Source organism: Leguminivora glycinivorella, chromosome Z (assembly GCF_023078275.1).
Source record: "Leguminivora glycinivorella isolate SPB_JAAS2020 chromosome Z, LegGlyc_1.1, whole genome shotgun sequence".
In the NCBI taxonomy this organism is placed as follows: domain Eukaryota; kingdom Metazoa; phylum Arthropoda; class Insecta; order Lepidoptera; family Tortricidae; genus Leguminivora; species Leguminivora glycinivorella.
This window is the reverse complement of record NC_062998.1, coordinates 17,986,623-18,010,171: the sequence shown is the minus strand read 5'-3', so window position 1 is coordinate 18,010,171 and position 23,549 is coordinate 17,986,623. Positions and strand designations below refer to the sequence as shown.

Below are 23,549 nucleotides of genomic sequence, written 5' to 3'. Positions count from 1 at the left end.
TGTACGGGCTCGACGTTAAACCCGAACTAAAGGTGCGACCACACCGCTGCTCAAAAAACGGTGACGGTACGGAATCGCAGTGACGCATCGTATCCGTACCGTTTTTACCGCATGCTCCTCACACCGCTGCTCAAAATACGCAGACGGTACGGAAACGCAGTGACTTTCGTATGGGGAACGTCATGCGTTTCCGTACCGTCGTCGTTTTTTGAGCAGCGGTGTGAGGAGCATGCGGTAAATACGGTACGGATACGATGCGTCACTACGATTCCGTACCGTCACCGTTTTTTAAGCAGCGGTGTGGTCGCACCTTAAAATGGTTTTCGATTCAGATAAGTGTCTACACACAATCGCACCGCACCACGACCTTACTACTGTGTTTGTTGTAGTATTAATAGCCTACGTAGGGCTTGTGGATCTCCGTTGCGGGTACCGCCGGTGCTAAGGATACGTTATCACTGAATCAAGCTATCGATAAAGCCCGACCAGAAATATATGACTACGCGCCTAACGCGCCATGTTGCGGAATTTCATAAGAACTATTTTGTTCATACTAAACTGAACTGTCACCCCTACGTAACCCCATACGTCATCATCATCATCAATCATAGGGACGGCCTGATTTTTTATCATTTATCGCGCGACCATACTTGCCTGCGATCAGGCTTTAAGCTAGGAACACACTACGCGGACGTCCGTCGTGAATCGACCGCGGACGGGAATCTGGACAATGAAGCTAGGAACACACTACGCGGACGTCCGTCGTGAATCGACCGCGGACGGGAATCTGGACAATGGAAATACACGTAGCCGTGCAAACTATCGGTCGACGGATGTGGACGTGGCCTTGAGCGCGTGGACGTCCGATCGAAATCTGGCTCGCCGGATGTTTTGTTCCGTGCACACTGATAGGTCGCGGTCGCGATCGTTTTACGACGGACGGGAATCTGGACAATGGAAATACACATAACCGTGCAAACTATCGGTCGACGGACGCGGACGTGGCCTTGAGCGCACGGACGTCCGATCGAAATCTGGCTCTCTGGATGTTTTGTTCCGTGCACACTGATAGGTCGCGGTCGCGGTCGTTTTACGACGGACGTCCGCGTAGTATGTTCCTAGCTTGACATTACACATAACCGTGCAAACTATCGGTCGACGGACGCGGACGTGGCCTTGAGCGCACGGACGTCCGATCGAAATCTGGCTCTCTGGATGTTTTGTTCCGTGCACACTGATAGGTCGCGGTCGCGGTCGTTTTACGACGGACGTCCGCGTAGTATGTTCCTAGCTTTAGTTACCATGAAATTTATAAGTGAGGAACGATAGTCTATTATCGCTGTGACAACAATGAAAATTAAGCATAGACTAGAATGCACTGATTGGCGGGAAATATGAAAAAAAGCAAAACCTATATAAAAAAATTACGGACAATTTATTAGTTGTAGGTACCTAGAAATTCAGATAATTTAACACCACATTGTTTTTAACTTTGTGTATTCATAAACTTAACACTTATATCTATACGAACCAGAATCTCAGAATGAATAAAATAACAGATATAGAGACTAATATCAGAGCAGAGCAAAAACCACTGCAAATACAGGCATCACCAGATTTAAGCGCAATAATTCCCTCACAGGTAAAATCTAAAGGTAGCCGTAATCGCTAAATAAATCATTTTGATTTGAAACTGTTACTTCGTTAATAATACCTATGTTAATTATTTGTGTCGCTTAACTTCAGACTTGGGTAAATCCATTCTGCTTTAAGGTTGATTATGTATAAATATATATATATATACTTAATCCACAGATCAATACAACAAGATGGCCCTTACAGGGCGACTCGCGGTCACCAAGCATACGACAAATCAGGTTTATAAAAGTTTGAACGCGTGCGACACCGATCAGTAGCGCCCAAGTATACGACCCGCTAACAGTGTCCGTGTCCGCTCGGGAAAAAATCTTAAATAATCAATTTTGGTTGCAAACAATGGTCTCTTATACAGCATAAAGTGGTGTGGCAAGTCTTCTAACACTTCTACATGTAAAAAAGATGGAACCATTCCACAGTTAGTCAAATTAATTATTTTGTTGAATATTGTTTATTGTCCGCGGAGTTCATTTATACTGGTCAATATGGTTGTGCTGAGCGGCGCCGAGGCGCGTCCATCCCTCTTTACCGAGTTAACAATGTGATATGCTATCCCTTTCACGTAAACGACTAGGCATGGGGCCATGTTAGTTTATGTCTGTTGCGGGAACTTCGTACTGCCGTTCGTACCATGTGCTACCATTTTATGAAATATAAAAGAAAGCAGATTTATAATAGTGAATAATTATCTAGAATCTGTAGAGTCTGTAGTGGTATTTAGTTCATTGATTAGTTTAGAATATTTAGTTGGTTATTTAACTTAGTAAACGTAAGTAAAAATGCACAGTTTAGTTATTAGTTACTAGAATGATTTTTATTGAGATGCTATCACAATTATCATCCTCCTTGCGTTATCCCGGCATCGGCATTCGCCACGGCTCATGGGAGCCTGGGGTCCGCTTTGGAAACTACTACCAAGATTTGGCGTAGGCACTAGTTTTATGAAAGCGACTGCCATCTGACCTTCCAACCCGAAGGGTAACTAGGCCTTATTATAATTTAATTATAATATTATAATTTGTTGCAAAACAAATTCACCACAGTACTGGTACCGGTACCATTGTCTATAATAGACATGTCCCATTCCCATCCCTACTGCTAATCATAAAGGCGCGCCATTATTTGAAACGACCAATGGCAGCACCGTGCGCGCCCGCCTCACCCCGCAAGGATTGGTGATTTGCGTCTCGAACAATATCGCTTGCATTTGGCTTCTAGGGGGGTGTTCTGTGACTTAATCTTAAAAAGAATCAACCTTATAGCAGAATGGATTTACCCGAGTTTGAAGTTAAGGAACACATTTCAAACGATTGGCAACGAGCCATATAATTTGTTTGCGTGGGGTGACCCCGTGGGCCGTAGTTTGGCCACCACTGAACTATTGGATCGATCGATCGATAATTGGGTCCTATTTTTTAACCCCCGACGCAAAAACGACGGGGTGTTATAAGTTTGACGTGTCTGTCTGTCTGTCTGTCTGTCTGTTTGTCTGTCTGTCTGTCTGTCTGTCTGTCTGTCTGTCTGTCTGTCTGTTTGTCTGTGTGTGTGTCTGTCTGTGGCATCGTAGCTCTCGAACGGATGAACCGATTTTGATTTAGTTTTTTTTGTTTGAAAGCTGAATTAGTCGGGAGTGTTCTTAGCCATGTTTGATGGTAATCGGTCCACTATGTCGGAGGTTTTTCAAAATTTTAATTAGTTTTTTTTTTTAATAAAAAAAAATTACAATGGTATGTGGCTGATTCTTAGCGGCCCGAAATATATTACAAAAGCACCTAAATACTATTTTTTTCAGCCTTCTAGCTCAAAAAATAAAGATTTTACACCCGGGTTAGATTTTTTTTGAAAAAAAAAAATTATCCAAATCGGTCCAAAAAAATGCCTATATATACGAAAATATAAAATTCGTGTGGCACTATTGTGCCACCGAAAGCCCAAATCTGAAGTCCATTTTGGTCTATCTCTTATCGTTTCCGAGATATAACGTCTTGAAAGTACGAAATGTACTAAACTTCTACTATTTGTTTGTGAAATCATTGCTATCACATTCCATCAGGCGCTCATGACTAAATTGTATGGAAGAGTCGAAATCCGACTCGCACTTGACCAATTATCGTAGAAAGTTGTGTTTCGACGTAAAACGATGAGGTGTTATAAGTTTGACGTGTCTATCTGTCTCTGTGTGTGTGTGTGTGTGTGTGTGTGTGTGTGTCTGTCTGTGGCATCGCATCGTGTCGTAGCTCCTGAACGGATCTACCGATTTTGATTTATTTTTTTGTTTATAAAAGGTGAATTAGTCGAGTGTTTTTATTTATATTAGCTGTAGGTGAGGGCCTTTCTTCCTGTGGGAGAAGGCGACTGTGGGATGTGGGTTAAATTGTGGCGTAGGCGAGAGGCTGGCAACCTGTCACTGCAATGTCACAGTTTCGTTTTCTTTCAACCCCTTATTTGCCAACAGTGGCACTGAAACCTGAGTAGTTTCATGTGCTCTGCCTACCCCTTCATGGGACACAGGCGTGATTGTATGTATATGTAGCTGTAGGTGATGGCCGCTGGTCCAAGATGGTCGCCGCCACAAAAAAAAATATTTATTTATTATGGATTACAGAGGCAAGCATGATCGCGCGATAAATGATAAAACCAGCAGGGTTAGCACATGATTGCCGCGAGAGTATGTCACCGCGAGATAGACTGCCGGTTCTTATGTCATTAATACAATTACGACAAAGACGTGTCATCTCATCTATCTCGCGGCGACATACTCTCGCGGCAATCATGTGCTAGGCCTAAAGGGGCGGCTCATTCTGCGATTCTATCGCCGCGCTACATGTATATGGCGTTGGCGGCGGCCGCGAGTTTCGCGGCCCGTTCACTGCTGACGACCTTCACGCGGCGCAATAGAATTCTATGTCGGCTGCTCGCGTGCGGTCTGTTTGTTAATGTAGGTAAGAATTTAGAATGGCGGCATTTTATGAACATCAAAGGAGTGAGCCTTCAGTATTTGTACTATTATATTCTGTGATATTCGTACTATTAGTAAGTGCGAAAAGGACGGCCTGGCGCGACCATGCTATCGGTGCTGATTTTTAACCGCCGCCTCAAATCTCAAAGGAAGGGGTTCTCAATTCGTCTGTATTTTATTTTTTATGTTTGTTCCTCGATATCTCCGTCGCTACTGGACCGATTTTGAATTTTTTTTTTGATAGTATATGAATACAGATTGGTGCCATTTTTCTCAGAACCCAGTTCTGATGATGGGATCCTGGAGAGATCGAGAGAACTCCTCAAATCTGAAAGGCATACATATGGTGATTTTTGTGTTTTTAAAGGAATGGCATGCATTTACTTACGGAACAGTGACATTTGGTGCAGTGGAACTGCTGATGATGGTCAGAACGGAACTCCTCAAATCTGAACGGCACGCTTATAGTGACTTTGGTATTTTTATAAGATCAGCATGCCCTTACGTCTAGAACAGTGACATTTGGTGCACTGGAACTTCTGATGATGGTCAGAACGGAACTCCTCAAATTTGAACGGCACGCTTATAGTGACTTTGGTGTTTTTATAAGAACAGCATGCACTTACATCCAGAACAGTGACATTTGGTGCAGTGGAACTCCTGATGTTGGTCAGAACGGAACTCCTCAGATCTGAACGGCACGCTTATAGTGACTTTAGTATTTTTATAAAAACAGCATGCACTAGAACATCTTGAACGTAAAAAATGTAGGTAAGTACTTAACATACAATTCGGTACTTGAATTCCAAAACACAAGAAATATGACAAAAGAAAGAGCCCCCTACAAAAAGAAAGAAATAAAAACCTTAAATTATAAATTTAAAAAACCCCCGACACAAAAAAAAGGTAAATTAAATTAAAAATTAAATAAAAAAAGGGTGAAAAAAACTAAAAGTGCGAGCTTTCAAAAAGTAATAAAATAACTAAATAAGTAGCTCTAGGAATACCTACCTTCCTTCTTACGAAATACCTACCTTCTTCTTCTTAGGAATATCTACCTACCTTCTACCTTCTTACGAAATACGTAAGATGAAAACCTAACTACGAAATTCTTGAACGTAAAAATGTTGGTACTTAAACATAAAATTACTTGAATTCTTAAACACAAGAAATATGACAAAATAAATTATTAATTATTATTCTCTTTATTGATTTCCATTATTAATTAATGGTAAAGTGTTGTCGCGTCGGGGGACCGCTCTTTGCCTGTCTAACTTGAAACTTAAAAACTAAATATTTACACAGCTAAACTAACTTAATAAATGTTTAACAAAAAATTCACTAGGTACATACATTAAACTAACTACCTGAACATGAACAATGTAACTATACAACCAAAATGTCAAAGGAAGTATTAGAATTACAAGTAACGTATATGTTTACAACCAAACAAACTAGATAAGTGCTGAGCAAAAATTTCAACACCCAATCTTAAAATAAGACTCTAAAGACTGCATCGGAAACACAACCGTCAACGACGTCTGCCCTCGCGCTAATATTGAGAGCGGTCCCCCGACGCGACAACACTTTACCATTAATTAATAATGGAAATCAATAAAGAGAATAATAATTAATAATTTATTTTGTCATATTTCTTGTGTTTAAGAATTCAAGTAATTTTATGTTTAAGTACCAACATTTTTACGTTCAAGAATTTCGTAGTTAGGTTTTCATCTTACGTATTTCGTAAGAAGGTAGAAGGTAGGTAGATATTCCTAAGAAGAAGAAGGTAGGTATTTCGTAAGAAGGAAGGTAGGTATTCCTAGAGCTACTTATTTAGTTATTTTATTACTTTTTGAAAGCTCGCACTTTTAGTTTTTTTCACCCTTTTTTTATTTAATTTTTAATTTAATTTATTTAATGATAGAAATCCACAAGTTCAAAACTTCAAATATCTGTATTAAGACCAGCTAACCTCTTGCCACCTAAATCGCGTAATGTACATTCAGATGCACATGGTGTCAATGGAATTTTAACGCTTAGTTTGTTTTTACATTGTTATTTTTGGTTGAAAAAAAATATTTTTATTTAGTTATTTACATGTAGGATCTAAGAAAAATAAGTAGAAAAATCCAGCTTATATTTTGACTAGTTTATTTAAAAATTATATACATAGTAGCCAAATAAAATGTCAACATCGCGAAGTTATCAATGGAAGTGGCCACCTACCGAGAATTTAAATAGGTATTGTGGTTTGTTTTTGGTACCTACTCTGCCAACGTAGGTATTATGATAGTAAACCAATATGTAAGGTTTCATAATTCGACTGATATTTTCAGATGGCACGAGACGAGATATATACCTCGAATGCTGTATACGAATCAGCGCATGGAATCCTAAGCAGAGGCATGAACGAAGACAGTGCGAGGGTTTTGAGTTTCCTGAGCGCGTCACTGCGCGCAGCCTCGCGCGCCTCTGGCTCTGGGTCGACGCGGCAGTGCGCGGGGCGCGCTCGACAGCTGCTCCGCTGCAGCGGCTGTCTGCAAGACATGCTCGACATGTTGCTTAGCACAACCCCATTGGTAAAAATACATACATTCACAAATACACATACGTGCCTTGAAGCCCACGTAACACTCAAGATTGCACATTCTGAACCATTCGCTACGCTCGCGGGTATCAAAATAAGTACATAACTATAAAACGCGGCAGTGCAATCGTTACGTGTAACATTATTCCGTAAATATAACAGATATCAAAGTTCAAACTGATATCGAAAATAAGTACCTATAAGTACAACCCCAGTTAGTAAAATTATTATATTATTATCTTTGAAATAAATATTCCAAAAATTAGCTTGAAACCCTTCCACATAACTACATATTTCATTTAGTACGTTAGTTAAAAAAAAAATATAGGACATTCTTACACAGATTGACCGAGTCCCATGGTAAGCTCAAGAAGGCTTTGTTTGGGTACTCAGACAACGATCAAATATCTGTGCTCATCACACAAATAAATGCCGTTACCGGGATTTGAACCCGGGACCGCGGCTTAGCAGGCAGGGTCACTACCAACTACGCCAGACCGGTCGTCAAAGTTAAAAGAGTAGAATTAACTAGATTGTAATCAGTTTAGAGAATCACGAATTGTTTTATGTTACCTACTTATCGTTATAAGAACGACTCCATTATCACACGATAGTTTTAAGAGTGTCTGGCGAAGCGCTGGCAGCCTGGCGGTAAGTACGTGCGACTTTCGTTTCGGAGGTCGCGGGTTCGAACCCCGGCTCGCACCAATGAGTTTTTTGGAATTTATGTGCGTAATGTCATTTGATATAATTTGCCAGTCGCTTTTCGGTGAAGGAAAACATCGTGAGGAAACCGGACTAATTCTAATAAGGTCTAGTTTACCCTTCAGGTTGGAAGGTCAGATGGCAGTCGCTTTCGTAAAAAACTAGTGCCTACGCCAAAATCTTGGGATTAGTTGTCAAAGCGGACCCCAGGCTCCCATTAGCTGTGGCAAAAACGCCAGGATAACGCAAGGAGGATGATGAGTTTTAAGAGTCTGTACTATACCTACTTATAACAGTTTAGTTTATTCATGTCATGTAGGTACTTGGTGATTTTCTCTTACGACGTCAAGCCTCAAATAATAAACATAATAAATGCTTTTAAACTTTAATATTTTACCCACTTGGGTTTTACTTTATATCAGTTAAAAGTTTTCTAATAAACCTATGTTATAAGTACATATATTATGTGTATGTACCTAATACTTACCGAATAATCCTTGGGGTAGGTACAAGTATCAAATAAGTATGTTTATCTACGTCTGTTCCCAGCAACATAACGATTTAAAAAATTTTAACATCAGTAAATTAATTATTTTAATCTAAATATCTGGGCGACCGAGCTTCGCTCGGTTCTTTTTTAATATATCACGTCTTTAGATAAAAAAAAACTCTTATAAATACAAAAACAAAAAAAAAGACAAAAACAAAAACTTAATTGCTGGCCGGGATTCGAAACCCTGACACCTACGATCTATCTGCGTACATTAGACCGACCTCGTACGACTGAGCTAAGCGGAATCGACGCGCGCGGCGAAATTAACTACCATATTTTACGTTTACAAACGCGAAAGAAAAACTCATGAAAACTCGAAAATTCGCGTTTTCCGGGATCTAAGGCTACGCTAGATCGATTCTTCACCCCCGAAAACCCCCACATAACAAATTTCAGCGAAATCGTTAGAGCGGTTTCCGAGATCGTCGGTATATATAAATAAATAAATAAATATACAAGAATTGCTCGTCTAAAAGTATAAGATATTGTTTAAGTATGAATAAAGTACCTACTATTACTATGTAACTCAAATGAACTCTTTCAGAATACAGAAGATTGGAAACTCGTCTGCGAGTGTCTTGCGGAGTCGTGCAAGGACTGTTATAATAACCAACTTCACTGTTTTAGTCTAATTCCCATTGTAAGTTCCGTTTCTTTTACAGTAAGTATTTAGTAGTTTTCCTAAAGAAACTTAAAACGGCCTTTGTGCTTTACAGTGCATTCAGCGATTGAACGAGGGGAATAACGAATCAATATCAACGAAGCTGCTTCACAGTTTATTATTGAACAATAAAAATAATATTAATATATTTGTTGAATGTAACGGTACATCAATCTTTACCAAGTAAGTAAATCTCTACTAATGTTCATGTTTGTTAATTAAAACATTGTTATATATTTATCATGTATTTATTTATTTATTTTATTTATTTACACAAAGAAAATTACACAGTATGACAGTAAATAAAACTAAAGCACCGTGAATTTTAAATAAACATTACAACAAGTAACACCAAATAAAATATTAAACAGCAAAATTAAACATAACATAACACACTAAATATACTAAATAACAGATGAAGGCCTAGCATCCAATCTCACACAAAACCTCAGGCATTCGTCACGTACAAACGCCCATCTGCTCGCAAAAATATCTACATTAGGTGCCCCGTCTAAAAACTCATTCACCATTTGTATTGCACGAACTAACGGTGACTTGCGGCGAGACACGGTCCGTGCGGCCGGCACCGCCAGTAAAGGGTGCCTACGTTCACGGAAGGCATATTTCGTCACAGGAGGAACAAACAGACGTACCAGCTGGGATACTAAAACCGGGCAATCTGACTCCCCCTTCAAAATACCACAAGCAACAGACATCAGCACGAAATTACGCCTAACTTCTAACGAGAAGAAACCCAACGTCCCCAAAAGGAATTTTGTTGGGTACAAGAATGGATAATACCCGTACCTTTTTTTATAAAAGAAGCGCAAAAATGTTTTTTGGACCTTTTCAAGCAGCAGGATGTATTATATTTTTATATGACGTTGTACAATAAAGAAGAAGAGAAAAGTGACAACAGTTTTTACAGCATGTCATATTTGAAAGTAGAAATATTAAACTACTTAAAGGAAAAGGTTTTAATACCGAACATTCTCGGCCCTTTCAATAGGAAATTAACTTAAATAACTTAATTAATAGGTAACAAAATAATTTTAGCTATTGGCCTAATGAATACTCCTTTCTGGGTTCTTACTTGAACAGATCTCACTAAATTATCAGACGTATTTTTGTTGATTGATATTATTGTACCTAGCGGCCAACAAGCAGGCGGAGTTGCTTCGTCTTTCAATAAAACTATTTGACCAATTTGTAAATTGGCTCTTCTCTGCAGCCACTTGCTTCTTGGTTGCAGTTCACTCAAATAATTGTTATAAAACTGTACCCAAAACTTTTGTTTTATTTGAGTAATTTTTTGAAACATATTTAATCTATTTTCGGTTTTATCGACAATACTAGGCTCAGGTATATCTGAAATTGGAGATCCAATCAAAAAATGAGCCGGTGTTAGGCAAACAATATTATCATTATCAGGGATATCAAAAACTGAACATAAGGGCCTTGAGTTTAAAACACCCTCTATCTGAACGAGAACTGTGTAAAAGAACTCATATGTCAATCTGACATTACCTAAATATCGTTTCAGTAAACTTTTTACAGACTTTATTCCAGCCTCGTATATTCCACCCATGTGGCTAGCGAGAGTAGCGAGAGGAATTGTGAATTTCCACTCAATAGAATTGACATTACAATAATCTATTACTTGACTGTATGAAGTGTCATTTTTAAATAATTGATACAATTCATGAAGCTCGTTATTTGCTCCTTTAAAATTTGTAGCGTTATCCGAGTACAAATGCGTACAGTAACCTCTTCGACTAATAAATCGTTTTAAGGCGCAAATAAAGGCTTGTGAGGACAATTCTGTAACTAACTCTAGGTGTATTGCCTTAGTTGACAGACATATAAACAAACATATATATCCTTTTGTATACTTACTATTTCGAAGCATAGAATTTCGAATATATACTGCTCCGCTAAAATCAACGCCAACATGTAAGAAAGCTCGTGTTAAAGTGACTCTAGGAGCGGGTAAGCTAGCCATCTGCTGCTCACAGGCTTCAGCGTTGTATCGAACACAGCGAACGCAGCTATGTATGACCTTTCTGACTTCCATACGACCGTTAATTGGCCAATATTTTAGCCTAAGCCCAAAAAGTGTACCTTGTATGCCTATGTGCAACAAACGAAGGTGAAACTGTTCAATTAGTAGAGTTGTCACGTGTTCTTTTCCTGGTAATACTATCGGGTGTGCTTGACTGTAAGGTATGTTAGAATTTTGTATACGACCACCCGTACGAATAATGTCATCGTCATCAAGAAAAGGGTTGAGCTTACGTAGAGGGCTTGACTTGTAAGTGTATAAGCTTCGAACATCAGTGTGTGTATTCTCACTGGAAGTACTACGAGTATGCGAGTTTGTATTATTTGTGGACTGTATAATGTGTAACTTCAATGTATGTAACTCATGGTACTCCTTAGAGAAATGTACACGCTGAATCGTTTGAATTATGAAGTTGTGTGCACTTTTCAATTCCTGTGTTGTAAGAAAGGACACAATTTTAGTCAAGTTACGCAAGTTATTAATAAATCTAAACATATAAGCTAATACTCTTGTCAGTTTATTAAAGCTCGAATGTTTCTGAAAATATGTATAGAAATCATCCTGTGTATTTTGTTGGTTTACTGTATGAGCGGTGCGTGGCTCGATCGCTTCAATCTTACTGTCACGGTCAGAGATTACAGGCGATGACGTCATTGGCCATGTGTTAGGATCTCGAAGCAGCCAATCTGGACCGTTCCACCACAGTGAGGTGCTCTGTAAGTTCTGTGGGTAAACTCCTCGTGTAAGTAAATCAGCAGCGTTCTCTTTTGTGTTGACGTAATTCCACATCTCAGACTTGGTCAATTCTATGATCTCCATGAGTCTGTGAGACACAAATGTGTGAAGTTTCTTGTATGGTGACTTGATCCAATGTAACACAATCTGTGAATCTGTGAATAATACAATATCATGTATACTAAATTTGTCTTTGAAAGCTCTTCTCACCTTGTCTACTAAGCGCGCAAGTAATAAGCATCCAGACAATTCCAGTCGAGGCAACGATTGGACATGAGTAGCTGGACTGACTCTTGTCTTCGCCATAACAAGACTGCAGGTGGGTTGTTTGTTAGGATATGTAGCTCTGAAGTATGTAACAGCACCGAATGCCTTCGCAGATGCATCACTGAATCCTAATAAGGTTATGCGTGTTGGTATATCTGTAAAATAATATCGAGGGACTTTTATGTTTTGTAGCTCAGGTAGATTTTCTTGAAATCCTAACCAAGTTTTTTGTAGGTCTTCTGGAATGACCATGTCCCAATCAATCTTGGCCTTCCAAATGTCTTGCATGAGTATCTTCGCTATGATGACCGTTGGCGCTAGTATGCCAATAGGATCGTATATTTTTGCTATTGCAGACAGTATATTCCGTTTAGTAAGCTTGAACTGTTGTAGCTCTGGAATAGCTGTAGTAAGCGTGTCGCTCTGTGGTAACCACTTCACTCCCAACGTCTTGACAGCTCCGCTAGGGGTAAAATCATAAGTGTCATCATTAGTAGGAACAGCACTTGAGAGTATCTGAGGTTCATTCGTAGTCCACTTGTGAAGCACGAAGTTTCCCTTTTGTAAAACTTCTATGAGTTGACTACAAACCTGTTGTGCTTGGTCAAGAGTGTCAGATCCAGATAGGAAGTCATCCATGTAACATTCAGACTCGATGATGTCGGCGGCTTCTGGATATTCTGTTTTGTGTTGTCCAGCTAACATGCGCAAAGTCCTGCATGCTAGATAAGGCGCGCATTTTGTACCGTATGTTACAGTCTTTAACTGAATGCACTTCAAAGGCTCTGACTTCGAATCTCGCCATAAGATTCGCTGTAGCGGTCTTTGCTCTTCTTTAACCAAAATAGTCCTAAACATTTTGACTATGTCGCAAGTGAACGCATATTTGTACATTCTAAATCGCAGTATTATGTCGAGTACGTCGTTGTATATGTTCGGCCCGTCTAACATTATGTCATTTAGACTCAATCCCGATGACGTCTTGCTACTTGCATTGAAAACAGTTCTCAATTTGGTAGAACGACTTTCTGGCCTTAAAATACCTAAATGTGGCAAGAAACATTGCGGCTCTTGTGTGTTTTGAAAGTTATCAATATACTCAGCGTGACCTAACTCGATGTATTCATCAATGAACGCCTTGTATAATGTGTAGAGTGTATGATCTTTTTGAAACTTAGTCTCAAGACTTAATAGGCAGCGATAGGCTTTATGAAATGAATTACCTAATTTTTGAACCTTTTCGTTTTGTATGGGCATTTCTACTACGAAATTACCAGTGTCAGCTTGCACTGTTGTGTCAAGAAACAACTGTTCACAATATTTTTGTTCTGGTGTAAACACGACCTTAGGACTTACCTCTTCCTGTTGCCAAAACCTAACTAATAAGTCATCAGTTGTAGGCGCGTCAACAATATGTAAAGCAATATGAGAGTTATGTGACTTATGTGTGCCCGATATACATTCTTTGAGGGGACCTCCAACGACCCACCCTAAAACGGTTTCGATCAGTAAAGGTTTGTTTAGTCCTAGGCTAATTGTATTATTTAGCAATAGCGAATAGAAATATTCCATTCCTATAAGAAGGTCTATTTTGCCAGGTTCATAAAATGTAGGATCCGCAAGCAATTTGTTAATCTTGGCGGGAATGTTCCATGTACTTGTGTTTATGTGAACATGTGGTAATGGAAGGGTTATTTTCTCCATGACAATAAACTCAAGACTCGTTGTAAAGTCAGAATGTCTCGAAGCTATGTTAGCTTTCATACATAATTGCGTTTGCTTACCTGTCACGCCAACGCCGTATATATGGTGGTTATCGTGATGTAGCTTACTGTTCATGCGCTTGAGAAGCCCGTGAGCAATCATATGGACTTCGCTTCCATTATCCAACAAAACTCGCGCAGGATGCCATTTTCCTGTGTCATCCTGTATCTTATACTATTAAACGAGCAATTCTTGTATATTTATTTATTTATTTATTTATTTATATATACCGACGATCTCGGAAACCGCTCTAACGATTTCGCTGAAATTTGTTTTGTGGGGGTTTTCGGGGGTGAAAAATCGATCTAGCGTAGCCTTAGATCCCGGAAAACGCGAATTTTCGAGTTTTCATGAGTTTTTCTTTCGCATTTGTAAACGTAAAATATGGTCCTTAATTTCGCCGCGCGCGCATCGATTCCGCTTAGCTCAGTCGCACGAGGTCGGTCTAATGTACGCAGATAGATCGTAGGTGTCAGGGTTTCGAATCCCGGCCAGAAATTAAGTTTTTGTTTTTTGTCTTTTTTTTTTGTTTTTGTATTTATAAGAGTTTTTTTTTATCTAAAGACGTGATATATTAAAATAGAACCGAGCGAAGCTCGGTCGCCCAGATTATTTATTATAGCTGTAGACAAAATAATTCGTTTACTCAAATTTGCTATATGCATTGTGGTAGGCGTCACAAAATTCTGTTGACTTTGTGTATGTGTAACGTCATTGACAGTTGTCGGTTTCGTTAAGGTATGTTGCCGCGGCAGCTGTTGCTGGGGCAGTTGTTGCTGTGTCTGCTGTTGCAGGGATTGCTGTTGCATCGAAGTTGTAGCTGTGTTTTGCTGCTGTTGAGCTATAGGTTCTGTAGCGATAGCAATGTTCGCGCGTTTAGGGGGAGGGTTAGCAAGATGTATTAAACTATGATGCTTACCGTGGCATGTAGAACACGACTTTTTTGAGCATTTATGTTTGGCAGAGTAAGGCTGTAAGCAATTGTAACACAAAAACTTGGATTTTATGTAGTTTATGCGTTTGTCAACTGGCATTTCCAAAAATTGTATACATTTGGCAATAGTATGTTGCCCTTGGCAAAGAGTACATATATCATCGCAATCATCAGATGTCGATACGTGAACGAGCTTGGGTATTGATTTGGATTGAGGAAATTTGTCAGACTTGTCATTCATAAGCTCGAATGCTGTTGCACGCAGCTTAAGAAAATCTAAAAGCTCCTTTATTGTAGGAATTGAAGTCTCTTTCCTTGTCAACTCCCATGCCGCTCTCAGAGAATTATCTAATTTCTGAGTTATTATATACACTAAAAGTACATCCCATTGCTCTACTGGCAGGTTCAAAGCACTTAGAGAATCTAAGCTCTGTTGCAATACATTTAAGAACTCTTTTATGTTAGATCTATTAAGTATAGGAAAACTCATAAAGCTCTTTAAGTGAAAGTTTACAATTATGGTCTGATTTTCGTACCTGTTTTCTAATATACTCATAGCTTTGTTGTAGTTTCCGTCGAGAATAAGAAGGAGTTAATCAAACCCGCAGCTTCGCCCTTTAAGCAGCTCTTCAGAAGGACCAAAAATGTTTGTTAATTAAAACATTGTTATATATTTATCATGTATTATATTTTTATATGACGTTATACAAAAAAGAAGAAGAGAAAAGTGACAACAGTTTTTACAGCATGTCATATTTGAAAGTAGAAATATTAAACTACTTAAAGGAAAAGGTTTTAATACCGAACAGTTCATCTATACTTTATATACTTACCTCTTTAAGCGTAAATAAATGATTCCATTCCATTGAAAATCAAGCTCCCGTCGCTTGATTGCTTTCAGTTGCAATCGGCACTGCGTGCGCATCGGATGTCGTGAGACGTGTAACGTGAGGAAATTATAAATTATTTTTTATTGGTAAAACGTAACCAAAATGCTTTCGTGTGCTTTTATGCGTTGCACAAACCATTCTAAAAGGAAAAACAAATCGCAGGGAATCACATTTCACTCGTAAGTACATGAAAAAATTTATTTTCTAAGATAATTTATAAATTCAGTCTTTGTTTTGACGGCCATTTTGCAGAGCGGGATAGAAATATAAGTTTCATTGACGTGCGACCAAATACGCATGATACATTAATGACGCTCAAAGATTGCCTTTTGAGATTGGCCTTCGCGGTAGCGTCAGCATAAAATGTTGATCATAATAAATAATTCATATAATAAAACTTTTACCTGGTATTGATTGTTGATTGATTATATTATTTTTTTGTTAAATGATATTTGACCTCATTTTTGCAACAAACTTTAGTAGTACATTATTTTGTTATTTTTATTTACAAATAATAAAAACCGGCCAAGAGCGTGTCGGGCCACGCTCAGTGTAGGGTTCCGTAGTTTTCCGTATTTTTCTCAAAAACTACTGAACCTATCAAGTTCAAAATAATTTTCCTAGAAAGTCTTTATAAAGTTCTACTTTTGTGATTTTTTTCATATTTTTTAAACATATGGTTCAAAAGTTAGAGGGGGGGGGACGCACTTTTTTTTCCTTTAAGAGCGATTATTTCCGTAAATATTAATATTATCAAAAAAAGATCTTAGTAAACCCTTATTCATTTTTAAATACCTATCCAACAATATATCACACGTTGGGGTTGGAATGAAAAAAAATATCAGCCCCCACTTTACATGTAGGGGGGGTACCCTAATAAAACATTTTTGTCCATTTTTTATTTTTGCACTTTGTTGGCGTGATTGATATACATATTGGTACCAAATTTCAGCTTTCTAGTGCTAACGGTTACTGAGATTATCCGCGGACGGACGGACGGACGGACGGACGGACGGACGGACGGACGGACGGACGGACGGACGGACGGACGGACAGACAGACATGGCGAAACTATAAGGGTTCCTAGTTGACTACGGAACCCTAAAAATGATGATCAACTAAAGTTTGTTGCAAAAATGCTTGCCTTATCAACAAGATTTTTTTTAATTCACTCGCACCAAATATGTTTATTTGTTTTCTAGTTTTCCTGGAGATGAACTTGTCAGACACAAAAGGCGTATTGTAGTGCGTAAACAACGACAAGAGCCAGACTGGACGCCTCGACTTTTCTCGCTATAGTGAGGGGAAAAGTTTTGTAAATAACTATTATTCTAAGTATAGGAAAGTACCCTATCGTAAGCTATTTTAATAAAGTTTGTCTTAAAGAAAAAATATGAGGTCACTATTTTAGTTCCATCAATTTCTGCCATCTATTCTATTTTCAAAAAGTAATAGTGTGTTGTGAGTGAGATTAGGGTTGCAAATAGAAAAAAAAACCAAATGTTTTTTTTTTCAGAATTATGAAAAAAAAACCGAGCATTATGATTTTTTTTTCTAAATATGTTTTTTTTTTCACATGAACAAATAATTCGACAATAACGGTTTTTCGTGACTTGTAACGTGTTTCAATAACAATAACGTACATTTTAATACGATTAACATTCAGTATACAAACGTTTATTGGGGAATCCCCGATGCTACGTGCAGCGTGGAGAGGCGGTCGTGTTGCCAACAGTAAATAGTGATAACTACCAACTACAGATTTCGTAAATGTTACTTTTATAAGACCAGAACTTAAAGTAATTTGATTGAATTCGATTAATAGTTAACATTAAGTCTAAAAAAACGTATAAAAGTATTAACTGCTTTGCAAATTTTGAGATTTCGTACTTTAGAAAAAAAAATACTCCAGAAAAAAAACTTTTTTTTTTCACGGTTTTTTTTATTCATGTTTTTTTAAGCCAGAAAAAACCGTATTTTTTGCAACCCTAATCATGAAGCTCTTATATTTTCATTTCAATTTTACGAAGTTTCATTTCTTTCACGCGGAGGAACTCCACGCGCTTTTTTCTAATGTCTGTATCAAATAAGATATTGTTGACTGTTGTGGCAAAAAGTGCCTCATCTAAATTTTGGTGAATAAGTTCATAATTTAGTTTAAAAATAAGACGTAATAAATATTAAAAAATATACTTATAATTATGTTTTTTTTTTTGGTAACCCTACTTACACCAAACCAAACATCGCTCCACAGTGCAAAATAGTAAAGTAATAAATAATAAGTAATTTATTTTGTTTTCATAAAAAATATGTTGCATAATTCTTATACTCCAATTTGTCTGCTGACGCTTCTTGATTCTTTGCAATGACATTTTTTTTTTAATCTTTATTAAAGAGTTTTGACATGACACTTGGAAAGAGGCTCATCTCGATGCGCGCGTTTGTCTCGTTCGCACTACCGTCGTAATAAATCGGTGTGTCCCTGTCGTTCAATAGCGTAAATTTACATAGCTGTGTGGGTCTTTTTGTATGTAGTAGTGTGTAGTGCCATTTATTAGCTGACAATTAGTATTGACGTGCCGTATCTTCCGCTATTTTACTTTAATCAAAGTTCCATTGACATATTATTTTCCACCACACCAACTGGTTGCATTTTATCCATAAGATAACAATGCAAAGTTATTTCATTTAAATATTAACTTGATGTCTTATAAGGTGGATGTTAGATTTTACCTATACGAGGGCTGCTACTTATGTTTCCAGAATGGACCACTTACAGGAACAATATTTAAAATGTTTATTATACTATAACAAATAAAAATAGAACTCTTTGCAAGTAGAACACAATTTGTTTCATATATCTATCAGTCGGTTTCACATTGTAGCGTAATTTTTAAAAATGTTTTCCCCTCACTAGCTCGGAAACACGTGTTTTGTCCTTAATACCAGCGGGTAAAAACGCATTTTATCCACTAGTGGGTAAAGTAATTTGACCTTGAATAAGTCAAATTAACTGCTTTAAAATTGATAAAAGTAAGTGAATCTAGTAATAAAGATGATTTACCACCTGTGGAACTACTGGAAGCAGTGATAAACGCAATTTTGCGTTGCAGTTTCCTCGCTATAGTGAGGGGAAAAGTTTTGTGTTACACTCGGGTGCAATAGTTATTTGTTATACAAAGGGGCAAAGTTGTATTTTAACGCCGAGTGTGGAATTGAAAAACGAGCAAGTGAAAGGATTCTATAGTTGAACCACGAGCGAAGCGAGTGGTTCGAGAATAGAATCCTGAACTTGCGAGTTTTTTAACACACGAGAAGTAAAATACATTTGCACCCGAGTGTAACACAAAACTTTTCCCCTCACTATAGCGAGGAAACTACAACGCAAAAAATGCGTTTACCACTGCTTCCAGTAGTTCCACAGGTGGTAAATCACCTTTATTACTAGATTCACCTACTTTTATCAATTTTAAAGCAGTTAATTTGACTTTATTCAAGGTCAAATTACTTTACCCACTAGTGGATAAAATGCGTTTTTACCCGCTGGTATTAAAGGACAAAACACGTGTTTCCGAGCTAGCGAGGGGGAAAGCATTTACAACTATACGAGTAGATATTTCTTAGTTTTTTGTTGTCCGGATACATAAATCTCTCCCGCCCTCGTAAATGACGATTTTGAATCATAATTATCATAAATATTTATAAATTGATGGAATTGAGTTGATGTTTTAAATTTAGTATTTTATTCATCTTGGTGTAGTGAAAAATTGTATGTTTCACTCGGTGGCTAAGTTAAATTATCCTTCATGCCTTTAAACTCCCACAGCACTCGAGATTCCACTTCTACGGTACCGGATTAATCACTATAGAGGAAGGTTTTGGGATAGTTTGGTGCTTTGAGTAGGACACGGTAGGTTTTATAATAGTCGTCATCATCATGCCTCGCAAACGAGGTTGCTGACAGAACTTAAAAATCAATTCATCAAAATAAACATTACTTTGATAAGTTCGTTTATTTTAGCTATATTATTTAGCAAAATGAACTGTCTGTCTGTGTGAAGAAGTATATTGCTACAGCAAGCTGCTAGTTGAAGTAGGCCAGGGACGAACACTGGGTAGTTTAGCTGCAGCGTTATTTTTAATGGCATACCTACTTAACAATAACAACAGATCAAATGTAGTTGAAAACGCGCGTTTTTTTTCGTAAAAGTCATAAAATAACCGCTAGCTTATTTATGAGTTATGAGCTATAACTGCTAGAGGATATGTAAGTACATACTTACCAAATATTATCTATTTCAGAGACACAATCCATGACAGTGCGAAAATGGAATTATTGTCCGTAGTAGCGGAAAATGCGTCTGCGGCTGATATAATAAAACGCGACTCAGATTTGGTGAATTCCCTTATCACTGTCGGGGAAGATTACAAAGTTAACTGTCAGGGATCTTGGAAGGTAATCAATAACTACCAACACTTAAATTCCCGAGCAGATTCTTACTGCTTATGTATTTATTTTGCTTATGATTTATGATATAAGGTGCGGTCCAAAAGTTTCCGGCCTAACAAAGAAAGGGCCTACATTTTTTGATATAGTCATCCTCTGTTACAACGCAGTTTTCAAATCTTTAAAAGCTTCTCTATCACCTAATAAAAATAATAAAGATTTTTGTCCTCAAAGTCATCCTCTGTTACAAAGCAGTTTTCAAATTTCTTTAAAAGCTTCTCTATCACCTAATGATAATAATAAAGATTTTTCTCCTCAAACTCTGCCTAAACCGCACGGGTCACTTCGTCAGTCGAGTCAACCTTAAGTTTTTAGAACAAATAATAGTACCTAATAATAAGGGCTAAAGTTTCATGAACTCAAGGTTTCTCACTCGTCTCGTTGTAAGCACGAAACTATACTTGCACCAAAAAAGTGGAATAAATGACGCACACAATGATATCCATACTTTACGGAGACTTAGATTATTATAGATTTCACTAATAGAATTTAAATTTCAGATGGTAGAATGGGCGTCAGTGATTTTGTTCCATCTAGCATCGCGTGTTGAAGGTAGTTATTAACTTAACATTCTGTCGGGCGTCCTGTACCGCCCTCGTTGGCGGGGTTGTATTTTCTAATGAACCAAATTATTTTTTGTATAATTCACTACCTATATCCCTAAATTATTTTTTATAGTATAATTAAATATATCTCTATTGCTCTTCTTCTAGTTCCTTTTGATCCTTGTCGCATAGTTTGGCTTTTATATATGTCGCCAGATCACGAGATTCCTGGGCATAACGTGAAACGGCGCCAAATCATGAAATGCCTAAAAGTTGTCCAGGCATATCACGATGTGCCTGATAAACAAGACGGCTGATCGATTAAAGCAACGCATTCGTCGATATTCCTAGCTCTATAGCGGGCACTTCGTAGATTAGTTTCTTTCTTGGCCATTGGTGGTGCTGCGTATGCGATGGCGCGGATGGCGGCCGTGTTTGATTACCGAGTGAAAAATATCGGCGCCACTCTAAATGATTTTAGCACCGAAAATAGTGTGGTTATTCAAAATAGAAGTGCAAAAAAATCTTTTTACTCGTCGACTTTAATCTGTCAATTACTATAATATTAATTATTGGCTATAATTATTATAATTACTAACACACAACATTATGGACCTGGTCAAATTATTGAAAAGGTTATTTTAATATTTATTCCAATTAGGCAATAATACAAGTCTCCTTTCATTTCATTTGTAAACTACAAAGTTTTTAATTTAATATTGTACTTTATTATGGTTTTTTGCATTTTTTACTTCAATTTTGGATTTTCCTTACTTAAGTATTTAACGATATGGCGGCGTATCATGATATGCCTAGGAATCACATGATCTGCCTAAATGCCACTGGCGGGTTTTACTTGATGAAATCACGAAATGGCGGCCATTCATGATATGCCTAGGAATTTCATGATCTGCTTAAACGTCACTGGGCAAATCGTTAAACGGTGAGTTTTGAACGATATGGCGAATGTTACTAAGCCAAATTATGATTTGGCGCCGTTTCACGATATGCCTAGGAATCTCGTGATCTGGCGGATTCTTCGTTCGGCCGCCGACATATACACGGTATAACATGAGAAAACCGAAAGATTTTAACTACGCATTTCCGAGGGCAAAATAAAGATAAAATGTTATGTGACTTGTGACTTCTGTGAAAGATGAGATGTTATGTGAAAAAAAATGTTTTGTTTATTTTTATGGATGTATTTTCACATAAAAAGTAAATGTTATTCGTAAAACTGGCACTTAAAATAAAAATGTACATTATTTTTCTAAAAAAAAGTACTTTTTTGCAACCAGTCACTGGGTTACTTTTTGATATCTATCAACGAGGATAGTTAAATTATGTCAGATAACGGCACCATCGCCATCAAAATAGCGTTTTGTTCTGAGACATAATAAGTAATTGTTATTTTTTTTAATGCTTATGACTCTGAAAGTAGGCGACATCCAGAAATGTTTATAAGACATTTTACTCTTCTAATATGATGAGGAATACGCTGTTAAGAAGATTCGGTTTCCTCATGTTACACCGTGTATAGTTAGAAGTTAGGAATAGTAAAGTAATTTATTGTAGGTAGGCCTGCTTAAATACGAACGATGTGTGAACAGCTAACAGCTAGATTATTTTATTTCTTAATAAAATAATCTAGCTGTTAGAAACGAAAGACAATGCTATTAATCCTACATATCTTAAATATTTATTATTCAGGAACAATTTTAAACATATCGGATTTTGACCTAGACATGAATGGCTCTGAAACCACTTTGCATGACCTCTCTGTGTCATTTTTAATGAAACCAAAGTGGGAAAAGGTTGGACCCAGCCAATTATTTTACAACGATACCATTAAGAATAAAAAAGGCGATCATGAATCAAAATGCGCTGTAATGGATTTCGCACCCACATTTGCATCAACTCCAAAGAAAAGAATATCTACAACACGCGGGACAGAATTGAGTAAAGAACTAAAAGACAGAACTCAGCAAAAAAACGACAATATTTCAAAAGAACCTTGTGAAAATAATTCAGCTTCACGATTAAAGAAAACGCTTTCGACGCGTACTCGTTTGTTACAAATGGTAAACAATTCCTGCGTATCTGTTTGTAAAACGATGGGGACTATTTTCTGTCGAGAGCCAGCAGACACACAATCCAGAAGACTGTTAAAGCAAAAGTTCAACATTGACGAAGGAAATGTGATTAAGTTTACTGAATATTTGAAACAGAAAATTTCACACACTGATAAAAAAACCAGCAGTAATTTAAGCTCTCAAAAAAATGCAAAAAAAAAACTAAAACTAGTTATCAAACAAAAATTTCTAAAGAACATAGTAAGGAAACTTAAAACTGGAATGCATTTTTATGGTTGTAATTTTAAGGTAGGTATAAGTATAATGAAATCTTACCCTGACTAAACAAGTTATTATTTTTGTAAACATATTTCGTTAATTTCAGAAAATAGCACAAGAAATGTGGCTGCACGAAGAGGAAATGACGCCCAAGGTGCTGTATAATATTTACAGAAAATATATACTAAAATAAACGTTTGTACATACATAAAGTTCTTGGTTTCACCGAAAATATTGATTGGGTTGAAATTCAGTAGGTACTCAAACGTATCATGGGATTCATGCAGACTGCAACTAGTGTATTTGGTAACCTGCGGTGTTGTAACGATAAATAGTCTTTACCGTGCACGGTCGCTAAAATTAAACAACA

General features: G+C 37.5%; 2 protein-coding genes across 7 annotated transcripts in view; one reads left to right on the top strand and one right to left on the bottom strand.

The window, feature by feature from the left end:
* The first annotated feature begins 6,954 nt into the window (after window positions 1–6,954).
* On the top strand, window positions 6,955–23,416 carry LOC125240799. Of its 5 annotated transcripts, none has more exons than XM_048148895.1 (7): window positions 6,955–7,197; window positions 9,008–9,103; window positions 9,180–9,307; window positions 20,079–20,232; window positions 20,784–20,835; window positions 22,539–23,209; window positions 23,286–23,416. In XM_048148895.1, the coding sequence occupies exons 1-7, from the start codon at window positions 6,955–6,957 to the stop codon at window positions 23,370–23,372; spliced, it is 1,431 nt and encodes a 476-aa protein (XP_048004852.1). In that variant the 3' UTR covers window positions 23,373–23,416. The 5 variants fall into 5 exon arrangements, 4 of the variants coding, with proteins under 4 accessions (XP_048004852.1, XP_048004856.1, XP_048004855.1 ...); XM_048148897.1 differs by lacking the exon at window positions 6,955–7,197 and adding an exon at window positions 8,139–8,171; XR_007178672.1 differs by lacking the exon at window positions 23,286–23,416 and having other exon boundaries at window positions 20,079–20,835; window positions 22,539–23,220.
* LOC125240800 (2-Hydroxyacid oxidase 1) overlaps window positions 7,040–23,549 on the bottom strand; it is a 44,504-nt gene continuing 27,994 nt past the window's right edge. The window contains exon 11 of one of the 2 annotated variants that reach the window (XM_048148901.1): window positions 7,040–7,155. The gene's annotated coding sequence lies outside the window, so the exon portion shown is untranslated. Of the gene's footprint in view, window positions 7,156–23,395; window positions 23,534–23,549 lie in introns of those variants that run through there. The other variant, XM_048148902.1, reaches the window with a different exon arrangement.

What these genes read in the sequence shown, in the direction of transcription:
- LOC125240799 (XM_048148895.1), top strand. Translation starts at nt 6,955, where the DNA reads ATGGCACGAGACGAGATATATACCTCGAATGCTGTATACGAATCAGCG. An exon ending in GTTTTAGTCTAATTCCCATT is followed by an intron (nt 9,104 to 9,179) that starts GTAAGTTCCGTT and finishes TGTGCTTTACAG; the next exon opens with TGCATTCAGCGATTGAACGA. An exon ending in TCTAGCATCGCGTGTTGAAG is followed by an intron (nt 20,836 to 22,538) that starts GTAGTTATTAAC and finishes TTTATTATTCAG; the next exon opens with GAACAATTTTAAACATATCG.